The sequence below is a fragment of the Protopterus annectens genome, chromosome 1.part0 (assembly GCF_019279795.1).
Source record: "Protopterus annectens isolate FY-2018-M chromosome 1.part0, PAN1.0, whole genome shotgun sequence".
Taxonomy (NCBI): Eukaryota; Metazoa; Chordata; order Ceratodontiformes; family Protopteridae; genus Protopterus; species Protopterus annectens.
Window position 1 is genome coordinate 292,854,738 of NC_056725.1, and position 26,743 is coordinate 292,881,480.

The window sequence follows — 26,743 nt, forward strand, 5'->3', positions numbered from 1 at the left end:
CTACTGTACGTTTCCCACCTTTCAGATTGCACGACGGGAGACTGTAGGAATGACACCTTTCCCACTTTGCATGGGACAGTCCCTCATTAGGCATATGTCATGTGAGGATACTCTAGCCATTGCAACTGTCTTGATTAGGGGACATTCTCATATTCTACGTGTCTGTAGTGGTTGCTTGTTACAGGTCTTGTATACCTGACACGAGGATATGTTATATGTAGTAGCATAAGCAACTTTAAGCTGCTAGACTACGCTTTGATTTGTGCAGATATGTATATTGCTGTACTATGCATGGCTGTAGGTATGTTCTGCCCTGGTACGTCTGACATTTCTACAGAGCAGGTCCCACCTCGGCCATTCAGACTGGTGGCGGCCCTATAGATCCTATATGTAGATGTATATTGCTGTACTATGCATGGCTGTGGGTATGTTCTGCCCTGGTACATCTGACATTTCTACAGAGCAGGTCCCACTTTGGCCATTCAGACTGGTGGCGGCCCTATAGATCCTATATGTAGATGTATATTGCTGTACTATGCATGGGTGTAGGTATGTTCTGCCCTGGTACGTCTGACATTTCTACAGAGCAGGTCCCACTTTGGCCATTCAGACTGGTGGTGGCCCTATAGATCCTATATGTAGAGCTATCACATGTGTCAAGGCAACACATACCCACAGCCAGTTATGAACTGACTACTTCCATGGTTTGCATACATTAAGGTTATTCTTGTAGCATTATTATTGCTAATACTGTTTCCTATTACATGTAGCTGTTTCTGATACAGCAAATTATTTTCTGACACCACTACACACAATATATGGCCTCCTTTCCCGAACTCACAGGCCATGTGCCATAACATTCATTTTGCAGGACACAACTGTCCAGACGGGTGTGTCACTCACAGGCGTATGGGTGTGGAACCATCTATTATGCTATCATCTACCTGAGGTGGTCATCAAATTATGCACTTTCCGTCACTAGCAGACCTCACATACCAATGGGGAGAATGAACACTGTATCAGGAACACTGCATAACACCCTGTGGGACACATTTAGACGATTGGTTCTATTAACCAGACACATTGACAGTCACCGAGCATATGTATTCATTCACGTTTGTCTAGGTACATGCCGTTTATGACTCGTACATGTCATCTGTCATAACCTGTATTCCGCCACCTGTCCACCTAATATCACTAGTTCTGGAAGTGTTTATTTGGACTTTGTTACATTCTGATTCATAACTATGGACGTCCGTGCTAATCGGGTACACGGCACTGATTTGGTCTCTATGTATTACCCCAGTGGTTTACAGTATATCCGGTAGATGTGCTCTTTAGGTTTGGGACGTATAGGCGTCTGCTATGCCCACATAGGAATAATAATGACTTCCACTGGGCGGGCCTACTACATCTCTGCCAAACAGCACCTGCACACTTAAGCCCATTATTGCATACCCATGTTCCACCTACCTGGCACCCCTCTACAGCACTCATGACATTTACTTACTGTGAGCACAGCTGGGGTATGAGCACACCCCTACACATTGCCCACTCTCCCCGTCTCGGGACACATGTCATACGTTATGTCAACCCATGTATTATCACACTTGCACAACCTACTGTTCCATGTACACCTACATCCTGCTGTCATCGATGACACCAGGTTGACACATACACTGAATTTTTGGGGTCCCGCAAGGGACACCGTTATCCATGTTTAAAGTGTAGACCTTGCAGATCTCTCCCACTGCTACTTTCCTGCTGGTGTTTTGGACAGCAGCAGTGTAGTAATCTTTATTGCGTGTCTGTATGTCTGACCGGCCTAGCTGGGCGGTGTGGGGGGTACAACATTTATTTATTGGACCTCCCAGTTACATATGCCTGGGCTGTATATATGTTACCCCTAATTGCTGTAAAGTAACCTAGTTATGTACGTGTATATCTACAATGACATATTTGTTTTGTGTGTATATGTCTATATCAATACCTGTTGTATGTGTATATCTATCTATATATATCTGTAGTATATCTTTGTGTGTGTATATATATATATATATATATATATATATATATATATATATATATATATATCTGTATAAATGTATATGTGTATATAAATATATATATATATATATATATATATATATATATATATATATATACACGTTTTATCTATATATACATCTGTGTGTCCGTTAACCTATATATTTCCCGGACATAGACACTTACACATGTGTATTGGGTTTTATCTCTGCTTCAACAGCATACTATTACCTTAGTCATTATGACACCGACACTTCACTCCGGTGAACTTGTGACCAGTATACTGCACGTTATACAGCGGACAGATGTCGCACATTTTTCATGTCTGGGGTGCCGCTGATAAGTGTGATGTGATAGTGTCATTCGACCTATTACTCGTATGCGCAGCCTGTTATTCCTGCTACTGTGTTTGTTTCTGTGCACATTCATATTATTAATGTTAATAGAATGAGTGTTTGTGTTACTGAGATTGTACGTCAACATATTAATGTCTGCATGTAGTTGTGTCTTTCTGCTTTTCATGGTTTGGGGTTGTCACAGCAGAACTCCGTTCCGCTCATGGGTGGTGTTTAGGTTTTACGTGCCGGGCTGCCAGCCACGTGTTTCCCTTCCTATTTGACTATTAAATTTATTTATAGATACAATGAATATTATTCTGGACATCAATTATAAATTCACTACAGGTATGCAATAGTCCTGTCAACAGATGTCATAGTTGGTTGGTGTACTTATGCGTACGGACCTCTGTGAAACTCGGGGACTCGTTTCTACAGGGACATGGCTATGACAACTCAGGGACAATCACGGACACTTCTACCATATTAGTACTATTAACTTGGAACGTGTTGACAGATTTGTAATACTACTAACTTTCTGCAGTTAAATGCATCTATTACTCTTCATTGTTGTAAGTAGTCATTCTCATTCAACACCTTTCCTTCAAAGGTCACTGGCTTTGTGCGTGGTTAAGAGGCTGGCCAGTTATTGTCTGAATGCTCTGACCATTGGTAGGGTTGACATTGTCATATGTACAGGTTGGGATAAATTCTGGGGACTAGGGTTGCCACCTTTTCAAATGGCCAAAGTGGGACATTTTCGGAACACACATCAGATTTTACAGGCCGACACATACCAACGGTCAGTACAAGGGATAGAACTTTACTTTTTTGCCTAAATAAAAGCTTATTCTTGTAGCAGTTTAGTTGCTTATTCTGTTTCTTGTAACATTTAGGTATTTTAGATACAGAAATAATTATTTTATGCAACTATTACATAACATACGGGACATAATTATGTCCTACAATCTCAGGACATTTGCCATTTTTAATATTTTTTGTCTGGACACAACTGCCCAAAGAGGGACTGTCCCTCGCAAAGTGGGACAGGTGGTAACCCTACTGGGGACACCAGATTGTTTAGGCCAACACATAACCACGGTCAGTGCAGGTTTAGAATATTCATTAGTTTCCTAGCTGTGAGCCTATACCTTTAGCACTTTGGTTGTTTGCCTGTTTCTTGTATGAATTACGTTTATTCTATCTTGACGTGACCGCTTTAGGCAACTGTTACATGCAGTATGGTACATAGTTATTTCCTACAATCACAGGACATTTGGCATTGTATCATTGTTGGTCAGGTCACACCTACCCACACAGTACTTGTCCCTCACACAGTGGATCGGGGGTATCCTGTTTACGTCAGTGCCTTCATCACCCTTATTCCATGTGCCACTATGTGAATGTGTGCAATATATTCTCTCGCTTATTCGTGTCGGGACACATGCGTCATGGGCAGGTGTTTGATCCTGGGTAGGGCAGGTGTTTGATCCTGGGTAGTAGGTTCTGCATAACCATCTAGGGCTGGACAGTCTTGTGCACCACTACTGCACATTCCAACTTGTGTCCAGATGTCTACAGGACTGGACATCGTGTCTTGATACCCATTCTAATGTTTAGACAGGTTACTTATCCCATGAGGGATATCCAAAAATTTAACAAGACCGATACCGACCATTCTTCTGGCGTTAGGAAAATGTGCTGAGGGTTTTACATACCAGGGATACATAGTTTGCAATACTGAAATGGCCTAGGATGACACTACCTACTACATATGCATAGTGGTCACTATGTGTAGATGTGGCTGCACCAAACTAGTAGGCCAAGTATGGCTGGATTTGGTGGACTTCCAGGTATGGGTGCGGGATGTGTGCTGTGGAGGGGATGGTGGGTAGTCCATTATGCATCCAGGTGTGTTGCATTTGATATGGCCATTTCCATCAGGAACAATCTGTGGGTATGTGCCGGTGACATTTCTGTACATTTGTATCGCAAATTTTAATATTCATATGTTTGTGGGATTGTGTTCTACGGTATGGTCTGGTTGTATTGCAGATGTGTATACATGTTGTTTGTATTTCTTTCTGCTTCACCCGCTGCTCCCTCATACACCTCCAGTTCACCTATTCTGCATACGACACAGTCTCGCCTTTGAGGATTATACCATTACCCCCCCCCCCGCACACACACACACACACACATATTCCTGACACTCCATCCATCACTGCTTTGGTTGATGGCCCATGACACGGTCAAGGTAACACATTGCGTACCCTACATATGTCAGGTACCTGTATGGTTGCGTGGACTACCCTGCCATGTTTGACCTTCCACATGCTATTCCTCACGCACATAGGTACACGCCCATACTTAACTTTCATGACATGGTTGGTATACCCGGGTAATACCCATTCAACTGTGACAAATCCTGACAAGTACGGCTTGGACCGCAGATGTGCAGATTTTGGCCAACTGTTCTAATCATTGGTAGGATGCCACCTTTTCCTATGTCCAGGATGGGATATATTCTGGACACATATCCGATTGTACTGGACAACACGTATCCACAGTCAACGCTACGGATAATACTGTTCCTTTCAGCCTACATGTTGCCTTATTGTTGTAGCAGTTTATATGCTCCTTCTGTTTCGTTTACATGCTTATTCTATTTCCTGTCACATATGGTATGTTAAATACGGACACACCTATTGTATGTGACTATTACATGCATTGTGGGATATAATTCGGTCATACGGTTGCTAGATATTTACATTTATCGTGTTTTTTGTTATGGACACATCTGCCCAGCTGTGTACTCTCCCTCACAGTATGGGTCAGCTGGTGACCCTGACCATTGGGCTGGACGTACCTATTGGCAGCGCACTAACATATGATGCGTTTCACTTCCACTTGGTATAACTATCTACACTGCGTTGGACTACGGGCACACAGTTTTCAATGTCATTTGTTTGAGGGATAGGGACCCGTTATTCCCTACCATGCATTTGTGTTTGCTTCTTCATTTTGTGTTTGCAGGAACTGTCTTGCATGCTTTGCATATGTTTCAGTATCCACGGACACTGACAGATGTGATAACTATTGCTTGCAAATTGTTATATGCAAGCATTTTAGGTTGCACATCGACAGCTGACATTTCCACGCCTCCGTGCAGCACTTCAACACGCCCTATGCACTCGTGCTCCTTTCCTATGTACGTGGCTGTGGCTGCAGTGCGCCTTCATTAATATGCATTTGACGCTACTGCGCCAGCTTCACGCCACATGGTCGGCGCAAGCCTAACGCCAGCCTTGCGCTGAGCTTCATGAATCCCGTGGTAAGTCTAGTGCAACTCCTATGCTTGATGTGTTCAATCAAATCTTAAAGAAAGCTGGTAGGAAATCAAAGTTATAAATTCCACCATAACCAAAGGTCTTCCAACAAAAAAACACAAAGCAAACGTAAGAAGGAACAACCAGCATAGCTAAAATGACAAGTTTTATTTATTAAATACAATAGTAAGCGCTTTTGTGCATAGAAACAGCTGACATTGAGTCCTATTAAATACTATGGTAACAATTCAATGCTTAATCTTGCCTCCTTTTTCATTCAAACCATAATTCCTATCTGCTTGATGTCAGGTGTTTTTATTGTGAATTCTGATTGTATGTTTTCATTTTTAAATTGTATTTAAGCTTTTCCTCGGCTTGTCTGAATTTAGTTTGAAGAAGTGCTTATGCACAAAAGTGCTTACTTTTGTATTTAATAAATAACACTTGTCATTTTAGCTGTGCTGGTCATTCCTTCGTACTTTTGCTTTATGAAATCAAAGTTCTGATTAATTCATGAGGACTAAAATATTTTTTCCACTAGCAGAAACCATACCATTATACAGAAGTACATGAGCTAAATGCAAACTTCTTCTTTATTAAAGCATGACAATTGGGCAAGCTGTACAAGAAGTGGCATTAATGGTGTTTTGAAATGACCCACTGAAATGTGTACCATATATAGGTACAAAGTGTGAACACTGTGGTGTAGAAATGCAGCAATTACCTCATAAGTTAAACAACTGGTTGTGTACCCACACATATTGAATAGAAACAACTCAAGCCATCTTACCAGAGGACAAAAGCTTGCGGGTCCGTAAGAAACTAATAGTGAGTCGCATGATAGATGCTTTGTCCAGATGTGTGCTGATGCTGTGTGGCAGAGGTAGCTGACGGGCCAGCTCGTAGAACACTTCTGTCTCCTTGCTCCTCCTGCACCGTGCAGCATCCCGTGATTTCTCCTTTCGCCTTTCTGAGCTAGTCCTATGGAAAGAAAAAAAAGTGTTTAAAAGCATTGAAGACATAACCCACTACATGACAGATAACTAAAGATCTTCTACTTCTAGGAATTTTGATTTCACAAGGGTAAAAGAGGGACTAATTCTGTTAAACAAGATCTTTACTCTGAAAATCAACTTTTAAAATCAGTGGCTAAATTGGTTTAATAATATTAATCTAAACTTTGTGAATATGCAAGAAATTAATGCATTATACACTAATAATTAGTATCTTCCACTTTTAACCAAAAAACATAACTAAAATTGCCACATAAATTAACCCATATTTGTCTGACACCTGTCAATGGTGATAAATATCACACACTATAATTATATAATGCCAAACAGTATCAATGAGTCGTACACAAATACATATTCTTCATTAGCCATTGAGAGATCCCTGTCTTTTATTTGCAAGATTATACCAGTCCCCACCAGCATCAAGTGTATCACCAATACAGGAGCTACTATCCACATATGTCTTCTAAGTACCTTGCTTTGTCCACTGTCTCTAATTCCTTAATATGTTACATTTATCTTTTTAAATAAATACGTTTCCTCCATTATATTATTAGTGACCTCCATGGTAGGTAGCCTTTGATTACCACTTGCTTATAATTACTTTTTTTTTGCCACTAGCATCAGAGAAGTTAACAGTGCTATTCCATTTTTGTCCTGTTTTTCATCAGTGATGAACATGGTCTTCACTGATTCTCTGTTACTTTTTGTAATACTTGTTAAAAAACTTCTCCTCCCTTTTGCTTTTAAACAAAGGTATGATAGCAGTGATTTTGGGCCACTACCTTGTCATGGTGAAGGGGTGCATGTGTCTTAGTGAAACTATAACTTTCACTGTGTACTGCCACCCAAGATAGGCAGGTCACGGCAGGGAGATCAGACTAAATATGGTTCACTGGAGAAGGTAATGGCAAGCCGTTCGAATATTACTGGCCAGAAGCCCTGCAGACAAAACAACTTGAGACATTCAAAATGATACTGAAAGATGAGACCCTCGTGATTGATGATAGCCAGCATACTAATGGTGAAAAAGAAGGGACCGATACAGACAGTATTAGAGGTTATGATACAGACAGATTATAGCTGAAAGGACATCTACCTGCTTGAGTGCTCACAGATGATTAGAAAGTCTGATGTTGCAAAGAATTATACACCATTGAAACTTGGAATACAAGAGATATGACACAAGGTGCTAAGGATCAGATAACAGGAATGAATATTGACATCTCTTGAACTAATGAACTAAAATGAACTGGAATGGGACATTGTACATCAAATAATCATTACATTTTCCACTGAGGATAAGAACCTTGCAGAAGACATACAGAAGTCATGGTAGATAATAAAAGGGTGTCAAAATCATTGCTCTGCTACAACCCCAAAAATGCAGCATGATTTCCAACATACTCCAAGGCAAGCCATTCAGAATTTACAGAAATGTATGTCATAGTGACATATGCTGGACAGGAAGACATTGATTAGTCTTAGGGTCTGCAGCACTGTTTGCAAATAAGACCAGGAGGAGACGTTATATTCATCAAAGGTGACTGAAATGCTAAAACCTGTAGCCAAAAACAAATGGAAAAACTGACAAGTTTGGCTTTAGGTCTATAAAATGATATAAAGTATACATTGATAGTTTTCTGCCAAGATAAGGCACTGGTCCTATTGAACATTCTCTTTCAACTGCCTAAGATATGGCTTTATACATAAATATCATAGATGGTCAGTAAGAAAACCAGAATGGCTACATAATTTGCAATCAGTGATGGAGGAGCTTTCAGTAACACGAGACTTGAAGCTGACTGTCTCAGATCACCAACTTTTTATTGCAAAAATTAGAATTAATTAAAAGAAAACAATAAAAGCCTCTTGGTCAATTACACACCAGACCAACAATTTTCTAATGAATATGAAGTCGGGGTGAAGAGCAGACTTAGATGTTGAATAGACCAGGTAAAGAAATATGGACAGAAGTTTTTGATAATGTACAGAATGTGGCAAATGAAAGTATTACAAACAGAAAAAAAAAAAAGATTAATAAGGCAAAATGGCTGTCTATGTGTAAAATTGACGGGAAGGGCAGCAAAAGGCAATGGAGATATGAAATATGTCAAACTGAATACAGACAATAAAAAGAAGAGATATTTAAATAAGCCACAATTAAATAAGCAGTCTGCACAACTGGAAGAAGACAGCAAGTAGGAAAGACAAGATATCTCTTCAATAAGACTACTGAATAAAATTATTATTATTATAATAATAATTATTACTATAATTATCATCATCATCATCATTACTAGTAATCTTATTAAAATTATACACCAGAAAAAAAATGGGTAGAATAAAAGATAAAGATGGTGGAATCTAGCAAAAGACATTATAAAATAGTGTCAGGAACATGGAACATAATTAAATAAGAAGGACCGTAAAATCACTGATACGTGTGATGTTACATTCCCTGTAGTATGTCATTGTCTATTGGATAGAACAGATCTCTCCTTCAATGGCTGAAAATGAGTATTAGGGATACGAGGGAACTCTGATACAGGCTGTAGCTTCATCAAAACCATAAAATTAACTGCGATAATGAAACAAAGACAATGGTATTGAATAATATGTATGTGTCGCAAAGGGAAAAAAGACTGTAAAAAAAGGAGAAGAAGGGGAAAAGAAGGAATTGTCATCCTGCAATCCTACTGCAATACCTTGAACTTGCTTAGTAAGTATTATTAAAATAAGTAAAATATGCTTATAGAAGCTGGCACACCTATTTACAACAGTAATCTACTGATTTTTTGAATTTCTATTTGATTTTAGAGTTAGCAAATTTTGGTTCACATAACTTCTTTTAAAGTATTGAATGCAGTGTAGCAACACCAGAACACAATTGTTGTGCCTTGACATGCTTTATTTTGTCACATTTTAATAGATAAAGGTCTGAAAGTGTGATATATTACAATATAATGTAAGAATTTAAACATTCTTAATATTAATGCATCTCAAACTGCATAGCATTAAAATGTGTTCATAAGTGAAGTGAACAGTGCATTTGTAGTGCATCTATATGGCCTTCCTAAAGGATGAATATATCGCATATAAGGCTGCTGCAACTGTTTATATGTCTAAGAGCTGAAATGCTATAAATTCTAATTGGGATATTAACATATTTCTGCTCTCTATTCCCCACGCAGGAATTACTGATAAACTCACCAAGATAGGCATCAACCCCTACATCACTAGGTGGGTTGCAAATTGGCTCACAGATAGAACCACAGTGTGAAAGTGGTGAACTCCAAGTCAGACTGCTGACTAGTCACAAGTGGAGTCCCACAGGGATCGTTCCGGGTCCTCTCCTGTTTGGCATCTACTTCTCAGAAGTCCAGGCCAACACGGAGGGACTCTGGCTGACCAGGTTTGCAGACAACTGCAAGCGGAGAGCCATTATTAACTCCCCAAGTAATGTAGACATCCCACAGAAAGGCCTTACTGAGACCAATGACTGGTGTCAAAACCATGGCCTTTAGCATGTGTCATCATCACCTTTGGGAAAAACTCAGTTCCCACTAATTACCACAGTGGTGGGAGCCCACTGAACACTGATGGCGTTATAAGAGATTTGGGGACGCAGGTTGACAGCAACCTCTCCTTCAACCACCACATTGCCACTGCAGTCAGAAAGCCCTTCTATGTAGCACATCTCATTACCAAGGGTTTTGCATCCAGGAAGAAAGATGTCATCATCTCTCTCTCTGCTCTCCCCTAATTAGGCCAATAATCAAATATAATGCTCCATTTGGCATGTACCTCACTAGACGCATGCAACAGCTGGAAAGGCCACAAAACTACCTCACAAAGAAGATCTTAGGCCTTAAACACTTGTTCTATATAGACAGACTCAAAAAACTCCAGCTATTCTCTGTCTCATATCGTCTGCTAAGAGGCAATCTCTGCTTGACTTACAAAGCCATGTCTGACCCAGCTCTGTTAGAAATGCTACATCTAAAGAAATCCCAATCCCTCTGCACCACATGCTCCAGAGACCTCAACCTCATTACCACAATCAACAGAACAAGCTGGAGGGACAGCCTCATAACCCAGAGACTGCCTATGTTCTGGAATAGACCTCCCATACATGTCAAGCAGAGCACCTCACTGGCCCTCTTCAACAGAAATCTTGATGAGTGGATGAGAAATAGAAAGTTCACCCCAGGGATCACTCCAGTGGCTCTACTTGATAGAGGCACTGGGAACTAACGTTGGGTGACACAATCCCAGGGCACTTCTATGGGCTACGATTGTAAAGGCTCCAGGACCATTAGACTAGTAAAACTATTCTTTATACTATTTGTGCTAAAGTGTATAACATTACACAGAGAGAATTTATAACTGTAAACAACTGCTATTGGGAAGCTAGAAGGGCATTAATGCCCGTGCTTGAAATATTTGTATGTATATATGTAAGAATGTATTTTAGGAACTCAATCTGTATTAATACAAGGTCTGAGTATTGTTTATGACTAATGACTGTTACTGAATCAAAGCATCAGTTTGAATTTGAACTACATTTGTTAGATCATCTGTTAGATCTTGTGACCATTAAGAGTTAAATATGTGAATGGAAAAAACTTTCAAAATTCTAGATCTGAGTCATGAAAAAACTTGGACTGGCACCTGATAAAGTATGAATTTTTGAAAAAAGAACAGTATACACCAGAAGGGCAGAAATAAGGCTGCAACTGAAGTAGGAACATTTCTGTTTACCACAATTGGTTATAAATGTAATACCAGTAAGTGACAACATTGTGATACTAATTCTTATGAAGTACAACAGTTGAATTACTCAGAATTGGTAGGAAGCACGATTAAGTTGAAGCTGAAATTATTTAACTAACTTAAAATAAATGCATTAATAATACGATCCCCAAAACTTATGTCCTCTTTATTTATTTTTGTAAGCAGTTTAGCTTGGCTAATACCTCCTACAACAATTATTATTACTTATTTATTTCAGTTTGTTGACCAGAGAAGTCCACTGGGCCTAAAAAGAGCCCGTTTTCAGTGGAGGCCCGAGGAGAAAAGCTTCAGTAATAATGAAAAACATATTAGCATATACATATACAAAGCAAAGAGGTCATACAGCTTTATGCAGCATTCTACTGTAAAAAATGTCTACATTCTACAATAATAATAAAAATCTAGCAACTGTACAGTCTAAGAGTCGTTAACAGTGAATTAGAACTGAAATTTTACATTCCACAAGAATAGTAGTAAAAATCTAGCAACAGAGCAGTCTAAGGGTCATTAACAGTGAATTATATTTGAGGATGAGAAATTGTGGGAAATAAGCTGTTAACAAAATCTGGAGGTTAAGGAGGAGTAGGAGGGCCAATGACGTGAGTGCAGAGATGATGACCATAGCACAAAAATGGGGAAACTAACGGGGAGGAGTAATTGAAGCTATTCAAGTAGACATGGCAACAGGGCAGCAGACTGCGATATCACAAGAAAGAGATGAGATAATTATTAACAGCATAATAACAGAGATGAGTGACAAGGAGGAGGGAGATAAACTAGGAACAAAGGGTGAGAACCTATGGCAAAAAATCAATGAAGCAAAGAACTATGACACAGGGGTTTGGATAAAGAACACAAAAGGTACCAGCGATAACTACAATGGGAAGAAAAAGTCAAAAGAAGGAGATGTGTAAATGAAACAAATAAGAAGGATGGCAAAAATATAAATAAAGATGACTTGCTTACGAAATTGAAGAAGGAGAGGAGGAAAATATATTGCGTTATATCTAGACATGGACATCCCCACCAATATCTGACATTTAAGGAAAACGGAGAGACTGAAGATGTAGAACTAAAACATCAGCTATGGTTAGAAACTGAAACAAATCAAATATGTTTTGGTTGGGCAAGCAAGTTAAAAGGAGGAAACAGGATAGAGAAATAAAAACAGGTAGAGCTGCAGAGGGATTATTATCTGAGGATTTGCAAAACTGTTTAGACTGGCCTAACCCATCTCATAGCTAATAATTATATATCAGCTCTAATGAGAATAACTGGAATCAAACCATAGATCATTTAAAGGTACCCATACATGGGATAAAGCATTTAGCAGCTACATCTGTACATTAGTAGTATAGGGCAGTCCTGGGGTAAATTTTCTGTTTCCTATCCATACATCTAAGTTGCACTTTTTTAGGCTGTGTTCCAAAGACCAAATTACCACCGTAACAGCTACAAACAAATGCAATCTGAGGGTCATGCTGCTCAACGCTAGAAGTCTAAATCTCAAAATGCACTCACTTGAAGCACTCCTTAAAATTGAGAACATCAGCATTTGTGCTGTAACAGAGACCCGGTTCAAGGCAGCAGATAGCACCCCTGCACCACCAGGCTATAACTCATTCCATACCTTCCGGCCCCAGAAGCTGGACCGAAGCTCCAAAGGCAGTGGTGTTTCCACATTCATAAAGGATGCACACAGCTCCAGACTGGTAGCCCAGTGTGATGCATCAGAGATACTTCACATGCAGCTAACATTGTGTAAGACAGCGATTCAGGTCATAGCCTGCTATAGATTCCCAACCATGACCCAATACTTACATTCCACATTCCTAAGCACCCTGGAGAATATTAGGGTCCAACCTAACACTCTCATACTGGGCGACTTAACTGGGAAAACTACTCATGTACCAATACACTTGCCCAGCTTTTCTTGGAATTCATTAATTCCAATGCCCTGGACCAGCTCATTCTTATCCCCACTAAAGGTAGCAACATCCTTGACCTGGTCATTACTAACATGGGTGATTGTTGCTCTGTACCAACAGTCAACTCCTCCCTGGTTAGATCCGATCACAAACTAATCACCTTGGAAATCCACATCTCTCCCACACTTGTTCTATATAGACAGACTCAAAAAACTCCAGCTATTCTCTGTCTCATATCGTCTGCTAAGAGGCAATCTCTGCTTGACTTACAAAGCCATGTCTGACCCAGCTCTGTTAGAAATGCTACATCTAAAGAAATCCCAATCCCTCTGCACCACATGCTCCAGAGACCTCAACCTCATTACCACAATCAACAGAACAAGCTGGAGGGACAGGTTCATAACCCAGAGACTGCCCATGCTATGGAATAGACTTCCCATACATGTCAAGAAGAGTTCCTCACTGGCCGCCTTCAAGAGGAATCTTGGTGAATGGATTGGAAATAGATAATTCACCCCAGGGATCACTCTAGTGGCTCTACTTGACAGAGGCACTGGGAACTAAGGTTGGGTGGCACGATGCCAGGGTAATCCTATGGGCTAGGCTTGTAAAGGCTCCAGGGCCATTAGCCTAGTACACACCTATGAACCTATGAACTTGAAAATGGACAGGAATGAACTTTGTTTATGCAGATAGGGTGTCTGTTTCACAGCAGAGGTATCCTCTCCGTGATACCTGTCCCTCCAAACCGTTCTGTTGATGCTGTAGAAGAGGATTACATCCGTAGACTGAGCATTTCTGATGCTATTTGATTTGCTGATGTGCTGTAAATCCACCAGTAATGGGTCGGAGGATGGTTTCTATGCCAGATACAGGTCACTTCTTAGGATACCAAGTATAGTGACAGGGCTTTAAGTCAATCCATAAAGGACATGTTGTTTAGGCCTTGTAGCCTTTTAGTAAGGTATCTCTTTGGATGTTCCAGTTTTTGCATTTGTCTGGACAGATGCAATGGCTGGCGTAATGAGGGCTGAGTAAAGGAGACCAATGACATCCCTAGATCTAGACACAATCCTTTTGTTTATAAGCTGTGCAATACAGAAGGGCTTTTTTACAACAATAGACACATGCTGGTCAAAAGTTAAGTCACTCTCCACATATGTTCCCAAATCCTGAACAACTGGGTCAACTCTTAGACACATATTGTCAATGTGGTAGTTCCCTGGCATAGATAACTTTCCCAAAGAATACAATAATACATTTTTGGCATTTAGTTTCAGACCATGATTTTGACACCAGTTATTTAACAAACCTTGCAGCATAGCTAAGTAATTTGGGGATTCAATGACAGCTCCTAGTTTGCAGTAATCTGCAAACTTAGTCAACCTGAGCTCTTTGGTATTGTCCTTTACTCAAAAAAGTAGACTCAAACAGGGCAGGTCCCAGAACAGAACCCCGGGGGACTCCACTGGTGACTAGTCTCTTTGTGGTGGTAGCTTCCACTATTTTGATTATCTGTGTCCTATCTGTGAGCCGGCTGGCAATCCAGCAGGTGCAATAAGGGTTTATTCTCAGATTATTTAGCTTTTATGCAATGCCTGAGTAGGGGATTTTGTCAAAATCTTTGGACAGGTTGAGATATGCAGTGTGTATCATTTTACTTTCACCCATTGCTTTGGTGAACTTTTCAAAAACATCCACCAGGCTGAGTAAGCATGACCTGCCTTTGATGAATACAAACTGAGACGGGTCCATTGTTTGGAGGTTCCATATGTCGTTTTTAATTTCTCCAAGTCTTTTGGGTTTCTAATACCATGACGGTAATGGACCCCATTCCTAAATCAAAGTACGATTAAAGTTCATGAAATTAGTACTGTTTCACTCTTTGATGTTAGCCAAAAGTACTCTTTGCAGCACCCACAATGTGCCCAGTAATGACTCCTTCTGCAATTCGTACGGTGTTACATGAATTGGTAACATATCTAAATACGATTGTAAATTCTTTTTTATAAGACCAGTTGCTCCTACTACTATTGGAACTGTCTGGATATCTTTCCTCCAAATAACTCTCGTTTCTGCCTTTAGATGGAGGTATTTTATGACTTTCTGTCTCTCTGTACGCAAGACACTGTAGTCACTAGGTGTGGTGATTTCAATGATCAATGTTACTTTTGTCTTCTTTTCTTGGACCACTATATCCAGTTTTCTAGCATCTATCTTTTGGACTGTTGGTATTGGGTGATCCCATATGATGTAAACTTCATCATTTTCTATGATTCTCTGTGGCTCATGTTTCCAGTGTTTTTCAGCCACTTTGATACCATAGTGTTTGTGCAATCTCCAGTGTAACAATCACGCCACATTATTATGCCTTTCAGTATACAGTCCCTCTGCCATTAGAGAGTCGCAACCAGCAATAAGGTGTTTGACTGTTTCCAATTCGGTTCCACGAAACCTACATATTTCTGTTTCTCCCACATGTTCAATGGACTTAGTAAACCAGCGTGTACGTAGCCCACTTTCTTGGGCTGCCAATATTAACCTTTCATTTCTTGATGTCAATTCACCTCTCCTTAACCATTCCTGCATTCGTTCTTGATCAACACGAGGCCCTTCCAGAAGTTTTCTATACTTACCACTATATTTATGCTTCTTCTACATTTCTTGCCTTCTCACCTGATCCATCACCTTATATTTTTTCGTTTGTTTTTTTAGAACATTCAGTTGCTGCCTGGTTTTTATCCACTTCTGGTTTGATTTCCATTCCTGCTTGATGTCAATATGCTTCTGCTAAATTAAGCAGAGATGTCATCTTAGATTTATTCTCCTCATGTTTCAAAACTTTCACCACATTTGGATCTTGTGAGGTCAGTAGATATGTGTGGAGTCCCACAATTGCAGATCTATACATGTAAATAATTTCAAGGAGACCCATCCCTCCTAAAGAATGGGGGAATATATAATGTTGGTATACAATGATTTTTATAAATCATTTGGTGAGCATGAAGCATCCATCTTGTTTTAATATCCAATCTATCCAACACTTTTTGGGGCCAGTCAATCACTCCAAAACTTTAAGTTGGGACAGGAAGAGCAAATTGATTTATAGCTTGGATATTGTTCCTAGGTGCCAATGCTGTTTTCAGGATTAATTTAAGTCTTCTAAAGTACTCCTTACTAAGCTTTATTTGCATTTGTTCTTGTTTTACTGCTGATCCTTCATCAATTCCCAAGTATTTATACACCCCCTCTTGCTCAAGTTCTTTTATATCACATTCTTGTCCCAAACTGATGTTTTCCTGGTGCTGCAATTTTCCTTTTTTAAAGGTTGCTTTTGCACATTTATCAAGACCAAATGACATTCCAATATCATCTGAAAAAGTTTTGACAGCCTGCAGCTGTACTTTCAGTTCCTCATCTGATGAGCTATACAATTTTAAATAAACGACAAAGAGAAGATGAGAAGTCATTAGACTTTGTTGTTTTCTAGAAGCCAAAGTATAACCATGGCCTAAGCTGTTAAATAAACAGCTTAATGGGTTAAAGGTAAGGCAGAATAGCAAGGGTAACAGAGAGTCACCCTGGAATATCCTCATTTGAATTTTTATCCCTGGGATAATAATCTGTCCTTTATCATGGCTTAATTGCAAAGTGGTCTGCCATTGTTTCATGGTTACTGCAATGTAGTCAGTGTAGGGTGTATCTTATAAATTTCTAAGCACTCTTTTATCCATGGGTGTGGGATACTATCAAATGCTTTTTTGTAGTCAGTCCATGCCATACTTAGGTTCTTCCCCTTCTTACAATTCTCCAGTATAACTTTGTTTAACAACAAATGGTCCTGTGTTCCATATGAGTTTCTTTTATTGCCCTTTTGTTCTACTGCCATAACTGAGTTTTCTTCTAAATGACTATAAACTCTGTCAGCGTCAATTACTGTGTATATTTTGTACGTTGCCGGAAGACAAGTTATTGGTCTATAATTTTTAGGGTATCTTGCAGGTTCACTCTTAAGTAAGAGCATTGTTTTTCCTGTCGTTAACCAGTGTGGTGTATGTTCGGGGTCCGCATATAAATAGTTTTTACTCATGGCTAAATCCTCATGCAAAGAAGTTAATACTTTAAGCCAAAAGTTAGGTACTGCATATGGGCCTGGGGGTTTCCAGTTAGAGGCTTTTCTCAACTTTAATTAAATCTCTCTGGCTGTTATTTCATCCCGTTTCATATCCTGTACCTTTAAACATCTTATTATTTCCTTTACTTCTTCTATCCATTTAGCATCTTTATGTTCCACAGGATCTTCATAGATACTTCCCAAACTGTATCTACTTCCTCTTTTTTTGGCGGTCTATCAATTCCTTTTACCTTATTTCCCAATTCTCTATAAAACTTTTTTGGGTCATCAGTAAATTGTTTATTTTTGTGCATTTCCCTTATATTTATCTTCGTATCTTCTAAGTCTTTCCACCTGTTTTGAAATTTTTAGTTTGTTATCTCCAGTAGTCCATAACAGATCCTGGTCTGTTCTAATACTGAGTATTGCTTTTATCACATCTATCTTTCTTAATATTTTTGTTGATGTGTTCCCTCTTCTATAATCTTCTAACAATTATAGTTCTTGTCTTAACTGCTTTATAGTTTTCTCTATTCAATATTTCCATGATGATATTTGCTTTTCCCCCTCTTTTCCCTCACTACCCTATTGTTCCTGTGGTAGAACTTTATTAGTTATTAATTTATCAGCACAGTAATATATTCTGTTTACGTCTGTTATATCGCATGGGTATCTATGGACAGTCCTAATTACTGTGTTCATTTGTTTTATCAAGCTTCTGACTTTTGGGGTTTTATTAACCTTCTGAAGTCTTTCTCTCATTGATCTTGATATATATATATATATATATATATATATATATATATATATATATATATATATATATATATGTATATATATATATACACACATATCTTTATCTATTAAACCAAGCAACTCTTCTGTTAACTTATTTTCTTCCATACTGAGAGGACATCCCTTGTTTTTTATTTCCTGTGGGCATTCTATAGAAAGTTCTATAGCATCTTCCTGTGGCACATTCTCTTCAATTTCATCCTGTGTCATCTGTTCTTCTGTCATATGGGAACTCTCTGGTCTATCACTCCTCAACATTGACTGCGTCAGAGTTTCCTGTTCCTTTCCTTGCTGTCTAGCGTCAAGCGAATGTTTATGCTGGTTTCCTGTGGAAGGCTCCAAAATATCTTGACATGGCACCTGACCAGTTACTTCCTGTTCCACTGGTTTCCCCTTAATTTGGATATCCATTGCTCTGTCTTGTTGTGGTGCTTTCTGCATTTGATTTTCTACACTGAATCCTTCTCTTTGCAGTTGTTCCATTACCTCAATTTCTATTTCTTTGACTTCATCATTACTCATCACTTTTTTTACTTTTCCTCTTAGTCTTCTTATTTTTTCCATTGTAAAGTTTTCCATATCTGAATGCCTTTGCCTGTATTTTTCTTTGAATATCTTTGAGACTGCCTTCTCCATATTAGTTAACCTGGCTTTCACCTTTGCATAAATATTGCACCATATCAAATCTCTTTCTTTCCCATGTCCATATTTCTTTTTTACATTTTTCAAATATCTCTAGGTTTCGTTGTTTATATTTTTTCACTTCCTCAGGGGCTTCTTTTTCCAAAGAGATCAAGGTTACTTGATCTATATACTGTTTTTCAAAAATCTGTTGTATTAATGAAAGCAAAGTTTTATTTGAAGGTTGTAACAGTTTTTCCTGTGGAAGTATTTTTTTCCTCTAATATCTCTCTTAATTATTTAGTATATCTTGTATCTGGAAATTCTGGGCTTTTTGTGTAATAGTAACAATACATAATTTCTTTCTTATCCTCAATAATCCACTCTGTCATCTTTATGGCTCTTCTTTGGCCAATCAATTTTTGTTGTTTTTGCGGACTGCTACTTCCTTCTACAACAGGGGGGCCATTCTCCCCCTGAACTTGGCCTGGCCCCATTGTAGGAATGTTTCTGGATTTTGAAGATTCTACACTGTAATTTTTTCCAGTCATGCACCAGTGCGCCTACCACGACTGGGCACTTTTTTGTCTTGGGTCTTGTGCACCCAGCTACCTTTTTTATTTTTGATTTACTATATAAATACAGTCTATATATCAGTGTCGCCTTGGTGAGATTTTGTGAAAAACAGGGTCCACCTTGCGAAGGTACTCACCAAGACTTGAGGATGAATTTGATTTCAGCACTACTACTCTCCTTTGCTTGCTGACTTTTCATCTCTCCATCCAGACCCCATATGTCCTGAGTGATAAGTCTTTCCATAAATTTGTATATGAAGCTGGTCAGACTTATGGGTCTGTAATTGCCTGCATCTGTGCAAGGTCCTTCCTTATGCATGGGAATGACTGCAGCTGTTCTCCATTTGCTTGGTACAAAACCTGTATGGAGGCTAACATTAAACACTGTCGTTAGGGGATGTGGCTAAATTGTGCTTCATGTTATTTAAAATGCATCTGTGGATACTGTCAGAAACCACTGATGCAGGATTTTTAGCTTTTGATAGTACTTTTAGGATTTGATCTTGACATAGAAGAGAAGGAATCAGACAGGAATCCCTCTTAGTATTCAAATGACGAGGTGAAGAACAAAACAGACAAAGTAAAGGAGACAGAGGAGAAATCTGAAGATAAGATAGAAAATGACAATGAATGGATAAAACAGAGAACATTAAGTACAGTACCGGAGTGTAGTAATAGGAATGGCAACAGTAAAAACAAAGATAAAGAAAGAACCTGGAATAAAAACTTAACAATTCTAGTTCATAAAAGTAGGACAAAATAATATTACCTGTTACATTAGTAATTTTTTTTTCCTTCAAATTTTTTAGAGGAATTGAAACAAGATATTAACAGAGCAAGACTGTCAGATTCAAAACTGACCTACTTAGTGAATAAATCTTCAGAAACTTTCTATTCTTTACATTTAGTTGAGAAATATTTGAAACCAACAAAACAAACATTATTTGCTATTTTCCAACCTAAAACATGCATCTGATAATACTGAAAGAGGTTAAGGAATATAATATTTAAAAAGAGGATTTTAAAGTGTGCTAATTATTGTAATTACAGGTTTATATTGCAATAATCAAGCAAAAGTAAAACTAACATCAAGCTCCAAATATACAGAATGGTTTTAAGATGAAAAAGGCATGCATCAAAGATGCATATTCACACACTGTTTATTTACAACACACACACACACACACACACACACACACACACACACACACACACACACACACACACACACACAATAGCAGACAAGCTGTCAAAATAAGAATTTGATAGTTTAAAACTTGAGGGGGAAAATATGTGTGCAGTTATGCTGATGACTTACAAATGTTCACAATGAGATTAATCCTTTATAGAGACACACTTTAGAATAAAAAAATCTGAGCTGTAATTTAAAATGAATATGGAAAATACTAAGTTAAAGGTTTTTACTAGTAAAACAGAAAAAATTAAAGTGAAAACAAAACAATTAGGAAATTTAACAAATGAATGTATATAAATATCTGAGCCTATCTGCATCAAACAGCTTCTGGGGTGACAGCTTGAAATATGTAATAGTGAGAACCGAGAAAGCAATTTAAGGATTGCCAAATTTTTATAAGTCTTGTGATAAATACAGCAGTAATCCATTACTAATAATTAATGGATTGTGAACATCTGATAAGCCTTATGATAAATATAGCACTAAAACATTATTAAAGGTACTTAACACAAATTTATGACATAATCAATTATGTCTCAGAAGTCTGGGCTACAAAACATAATGATCAATTATTGAATAAAATGTATGGGGTGGCATTCTGGCAACTTTGTCTTCTGGTTACTTTCCCTGATGTGTATCTTAAAGAAGAAATAGAATAAATAAAAAAAAATCAGCATTAACAGAGTCTACAATTTTTGTAAACTATCTAAGAGAATAAGGTTAGATGAGAGTAACATAATGAAGACAATTTTGTTAGGAAAAGAAAAAAAAACGTGAAAAGGAATCTGTAAATCAAAGAAGGATAGGCAAGACATTGAGGAAGTTTGGGGTTTGTATTTCAGAAATTATTTAGGGAAAAATTTAGCGATAAAAGATGCATAATTTCCAAACATCAAAAGACTGATTAGGAATCATGCAAGGAATTAAAGCAGAAAAAAATATTCAGAATATTAAATATTCTGAATATTTTGCAAGAAAAATCATGGGCAAAAATAATACTGTATACTATATAGTTAAGCAACTCAAAAGAGGAGCATTTTATCAATTTTTGAGCTATATAAAACTGAGATATACAAGAGCAATATTCCAGAGAAAAGGCATACAAATTTTGACACTCTTCTGCCATGCATTTGTGAGAAAGAACAAGAGGAAAGGTTATGTGGTATATTGTTAAATGTGAAATATACTGGAAAATAAGAGCTGCTCAGTTTAACAAGGTCATTAGTCCTGAATGGTATAGATATGCCCAAAATGACAAAGAGGAAGTATGCAAAATTATGTACTATGTAGTAGATTATACGATAATGACAGAACTATATTTTAAACACCTTTACTGAATTATCACTTGTGATGTTGGCAAATGTACACTTATACAAAAGTAATCAAATTGTATTAAATTAACGTCAGTAAACATTCTACTGCACATATATTGCTATATATCATATAACCTAAGCAACATTATATAAATTATTCAATTCCTGCCCCTTTTTTAAACAAGGAACTTTATTAAACCATTCCTTACAACATAAACAATCATACATTTATTTATTTATTTTATTTCATTTTACATTTGTTAACCATGAAAGTCCAACTGGACACATATCCATTTTCAGCGGAGGCCCGGGAAGAAAAGCTCCAATAGCATGTCATAAAGAAATTACACAAGAATATCATACAGAGATATAGGTTCCATAGAAACATAAGTTATGTATAGATTAAAAATTCTTTTAGTAAAGTCAGCATATAGCATTCTAGTAGTAGGGTTTATATAGAATATAAAATATAAACACAAAAAAAAAATTTTTTTTTGTCTTTCTAAATTATGAGTAATTTCAATATTTTGTTACAGAAATAAGCAGTGATTATTAGACTTTACAGTGAAAGGAATTAGGGGACCTTTAGTAGAATCCTTGAACATGGTATTGGTGCAAATTAACCTGGGGAGTAGCATGAACAAAGCCAACTGTTTGAGAAGTGGGTTCTCAGAAGTTTCTTAAATTGAATAGTGGAGGTAGTGGAGGTTATTTGGCTAGGTAGTGAGTTCCATATTTTGGCAACAGTGCAGGCAAAGAGTGATTTGCCAGCATCATTTTTGTGTCTGATAACGCTTATTAGGTTCTGAGAACTAGATCGTAAGGCTCTGGTAGGGATGTGGGGATTAATTATATTTTGAAGTGCAGGGTTTTTTTCTGGAAGGTAAAAGAGATTATGTGCTATTGTGAGTTAATTAAACAGAAGTAGTTGCGGTAGCTTGAGCCACTTGAGTTGGTTAAGGGTAAGACAGTGGTGGGATTTGTATGAGGTTTCAGTAGCAAACTTGGCTATTTTGTTATAACAAGATCCCATTTTGTTCAGATCACTCTGGTGGAGATTAGTAAGGATGGAAGAGGCATATAGAAGGATGGATAAGAGATGAGTTCTTGCAGTAGTAGTTTTGGATTGTTTAGTTATAAAGTGTTTGTTCCTACAGAGAAGTCCTAGTTTTTTATTAACCTTCTTAATGGTTTGTGCTATATGGATGTCAAATTTGAGGTTATTGTCTATTTCTACACCTAAGAGTTTAGTGTGTGCAGTTGGAGTGATTTGAATGTTATCTTTGGAGTGAATGGTGAAAGTGTTGTTGAGGGGGGAGCATGACCTGGGCCAAAAATAATTAATTTAGTTTTTTTGGGGTTAAGAATAAGTTTGATGTTTGTGAACCATGTTTCAGCTAGAGTAAAAGTGTTTTAGGTGAGGATTTGCAGTTCTTTTAAGGTGGGGGCAGCACTTATAAGGGTGGTGTCATCTGTGTATTGTACTACTGAAGCTGTGAGTGAGGAGGAACTGATTTGGTTGGTGAATAGTGAGAACAATAGTGGGCCAACAATGGATCCTTAAGGGACACCCATGGATACTGGTAGCAGGGGACACAGCTGGTCATGCCACAGGACTGCTTGCTGTCGACCAGATAAGTAGCTAGTAAACCATGATATAGTGTAGAGGCTGAGGCTTAGGGTAGATAAAGTTTGGAGAAGAATGTTATGTTCTACCATTTCAAAGGCTTTAGCTAAGTCTAAGAAAATGGAAGATACAAATAGTCCCTTGTTTCTATTGTGGTTAACTATATCTGTAAATGATAGTAATGCTGTGGTGGTACTGTGGGATGGTCTAAAGCCATGCTGAGTTTTGGAGATTATGTTGTTTTGTAAGAGGTACTGAAGACAGAGGTGAGAGTATTGCGATTGGGCGGTAGTTGGTGAGTTCTAAGGAGTTGTCCCCTTTGTGCAGTGGAATAATGTGTAATGTTTTCCACAGGGTGGGGACTTTGAATTCTGCAAGTGACAGGTTTATGAGGATGGACAAGGGATAGGCTATGGCGTCTGCTGTTATCTGAAGGAATTCGGCTGGTAGGGTGTTAGCAGCTAGTGTGGTTGGTTTGAGTTTCTTAAGGAGCTTTGAAATAATTTTAGTGGGTACAGGTTGTAGGGAAAAGTTGGTGGTATTGTTTTGAGTAGTAGGGTGGGTTTTGCTAGCACCTGGTATAGAGCTGCTAGTGATATTGAGGGCATTGGTAAGGGTTTGGACTGTTTCGGTAAAGAACTTGTTAAATTGTGTGGGAATGTTGTCATGGTTGTTTGGTAGTACTGGGGTTGGGGTCGTGGCTTTACCTGGGTAGATTATGCCATTTATTGTAGCCCAAAATTTCTTAGGGTTGTTGGCATATTTTTCCTGCATGTTTTTGTAGTAGTTACTTTTGTCTAGTTTGATTTGTTTTTTGGCTTTGTTTCAAAGTTATTGGTAGGTTTGCCTCAGATTACTGATTTTGTTCTTTTGATATTAACTCCAGGCCAGATCTCTCTTTTTCATTGTAGTCTTAGTATCTTTAGTTAGCCATGGAGCATAGTTAGCTTTTAGTCTTATAGTTCTGGAGGGGGCATGACAGTTTAGGATTTCGGGAAAGTGGAGTTAAAGTACTGTATGGCATCATCTAGAGACAGTAGTTTTAGGGGTGTCCAATTACAGCTTTGTAGCGAATTGATGAAGTCAGTTGTTTTAAAGGTCTTTTTGTTACGTATTACTCTGAGGTTGGGTTGGCTTATGTAATGGGGTCTGTTCTGAATTAGGTAGGTAGGTTGATGATCACTTAGACTGTCAGGTAGACAGCGTGGTTTTGGATTTATAGACAGCTAGAGTGCCATGCTAGAGTGGGTCAGATAACAGAATCCAGTCTAAGATGGATTCGTGTCTTGAGGTTTTGTCTGTTCTGGTTGCGGTGGATATAATTTGGGTAAATCTGTGGAGGTTAATGTGGGTAGTTGGAGTGTGGCTAGAGCAGTTCAGACACTCAATATTAAAGTCACCTAATAGTACAGTTTCTTGTGGCATGGAGTTTGAGATCCAGTTTAGCAGGTTTTCCATTATTTATTTTATTTTACATTTGTTGACAGGGCTAGTCCAACTGGATATATGTCCATTTTCAGTGGAGGCCCGGGGAGAAAAGCTCCAACAAACACACAAAAAAAAAAAAACACAATATAATTTATAATACGAGACATTTACAAATACAGTTAAATTTACAGATACTCCTCTCATTCATTACATTTTGCTGCAATTTCTGTAAACAGACTCATGGTACATTTCAGCTATGGTTAGCCATTCAAAAGAAAACTTCCTAACAAACATTTAAGATAAGAGAATACTTTTTTTTTTTTATAGTAGTGTTATTGCTTGGTGGAATGTAGCCACCTGCAATAATGATATGTTTGTTTGAGTTTAGTTTTAATTTGGCAAGGATTAGTTCAGCATCTTTGATTTCTTGGGTGTTATAATCAATTTGTTCAATGGTGAGATGATTTTGGAACAATATCGCTATGCCACCTCCCTTTTTCTTTACTCTATCTCTGCATATTATGTTATAGCCAAGGGCTATAATCTCATTATTATAGTGTTCTGGTTTAAGCCATGTTTTAGTTAGCACTGCTATTTCTGGTTTATATACAGTTAGAAGGGGTGAAGGTCCTGGATTTTGTTAAGTATACTTCTTACATTTATGTTAATGAAGAGGAGAGAGGAGGTAGGTCTACAGTATAGGGGGTTTGGCTGATTAGAGTCTGTGTAGGGTGTTGTGATGGACCCTGGATTAGGGTGAATATCACCACAGCGAATGAGTTTGTGAAGTAGGTGAAGATACAGTTTAGTTAGTTTGTGTAGTAATTTAGTATGTCTTAATGAGGAGTGAGAGTTAGTTCTGACTGACAGTTTGTAGTGGGAGTAGCAGACTGATCTAGAGGAGGTGAGGTCTAGTGGTGTGATAGGGAAGTTACACAGTTTCAGTTTATATAAATGAAAACAAACCACACCGACACAATCCTAGTTACATCATAATCAATACTGACGCACTGCAGTTGCAAACATTATACATCACTTATAATCCACCCAATATTTTTCAGTCAAACATTACACAGCTCATTTAAGTTCTGCTTTCTTTTAAATCACATTCCTCCCCTGCATGTATTGTTCCTACAATTCCTATTTTTTCCTATGTAGTTTGCACCTACCTTTTTCTAAAGATCTCGATTCCAGTTGTTTTATCTCTCTTACTATATTCACTGCTTCAAATAGAGTTGGTTTAGATTTTGATTTCCATTTTCTAGTAATTGCTTTTTTGGCAGCCATCATAGACACAGCAAGGCTTTACCATGTTTAGGCAATTCCGATTCTGTATCATAGCTCAGAAAAATCGTCCCCCTCATCACACCAATCTGTCCACCCAGCATCTCTGACAGTACATCCCGCAGGGAATCCTTAAAGTCCACCAACTCACTGCAGTCCCAGAAAATATGTTCCCAAGTACCCAGGTACCTCTTTCTTCCCCATCCCACCTTTAACATTTGCTGTCTACCTGAGGAAAAATTCTCTGGGGATGAAAGAACTAATCTGAGCATTTTGTAAAATTAAAAATGGAAATGGTAGATGTAGGGACTATTTACCAATTAGTAACAGTGAAAAGGATGTA

At 38.1% G+C, this 26,743-nt stretch overlaps 1 protein-coding gene across 1 annotated transcript in view; it reads right to left on the reverse strand.

The window, feature by feature from the left end:
• The window catches only part of EPAS1 (endothelial PAS domain protein 1), a 1,067,454-nt gene that overhangs the window by 588,488 nt on the left and 452,223 nt on the right, over positions 1–26,743 (reverse strand). The window contains exon 2 of the mRNA XM_044059908.1: positions 6,501–6,691. Within this exon, the coding sequence (XP_043915843.1) occupies positions 6,501–6,691 (191 nt within the window). The remainder of the gene's footprint in view (positions 1–6,500; positions 6,692–26,743) is intronic.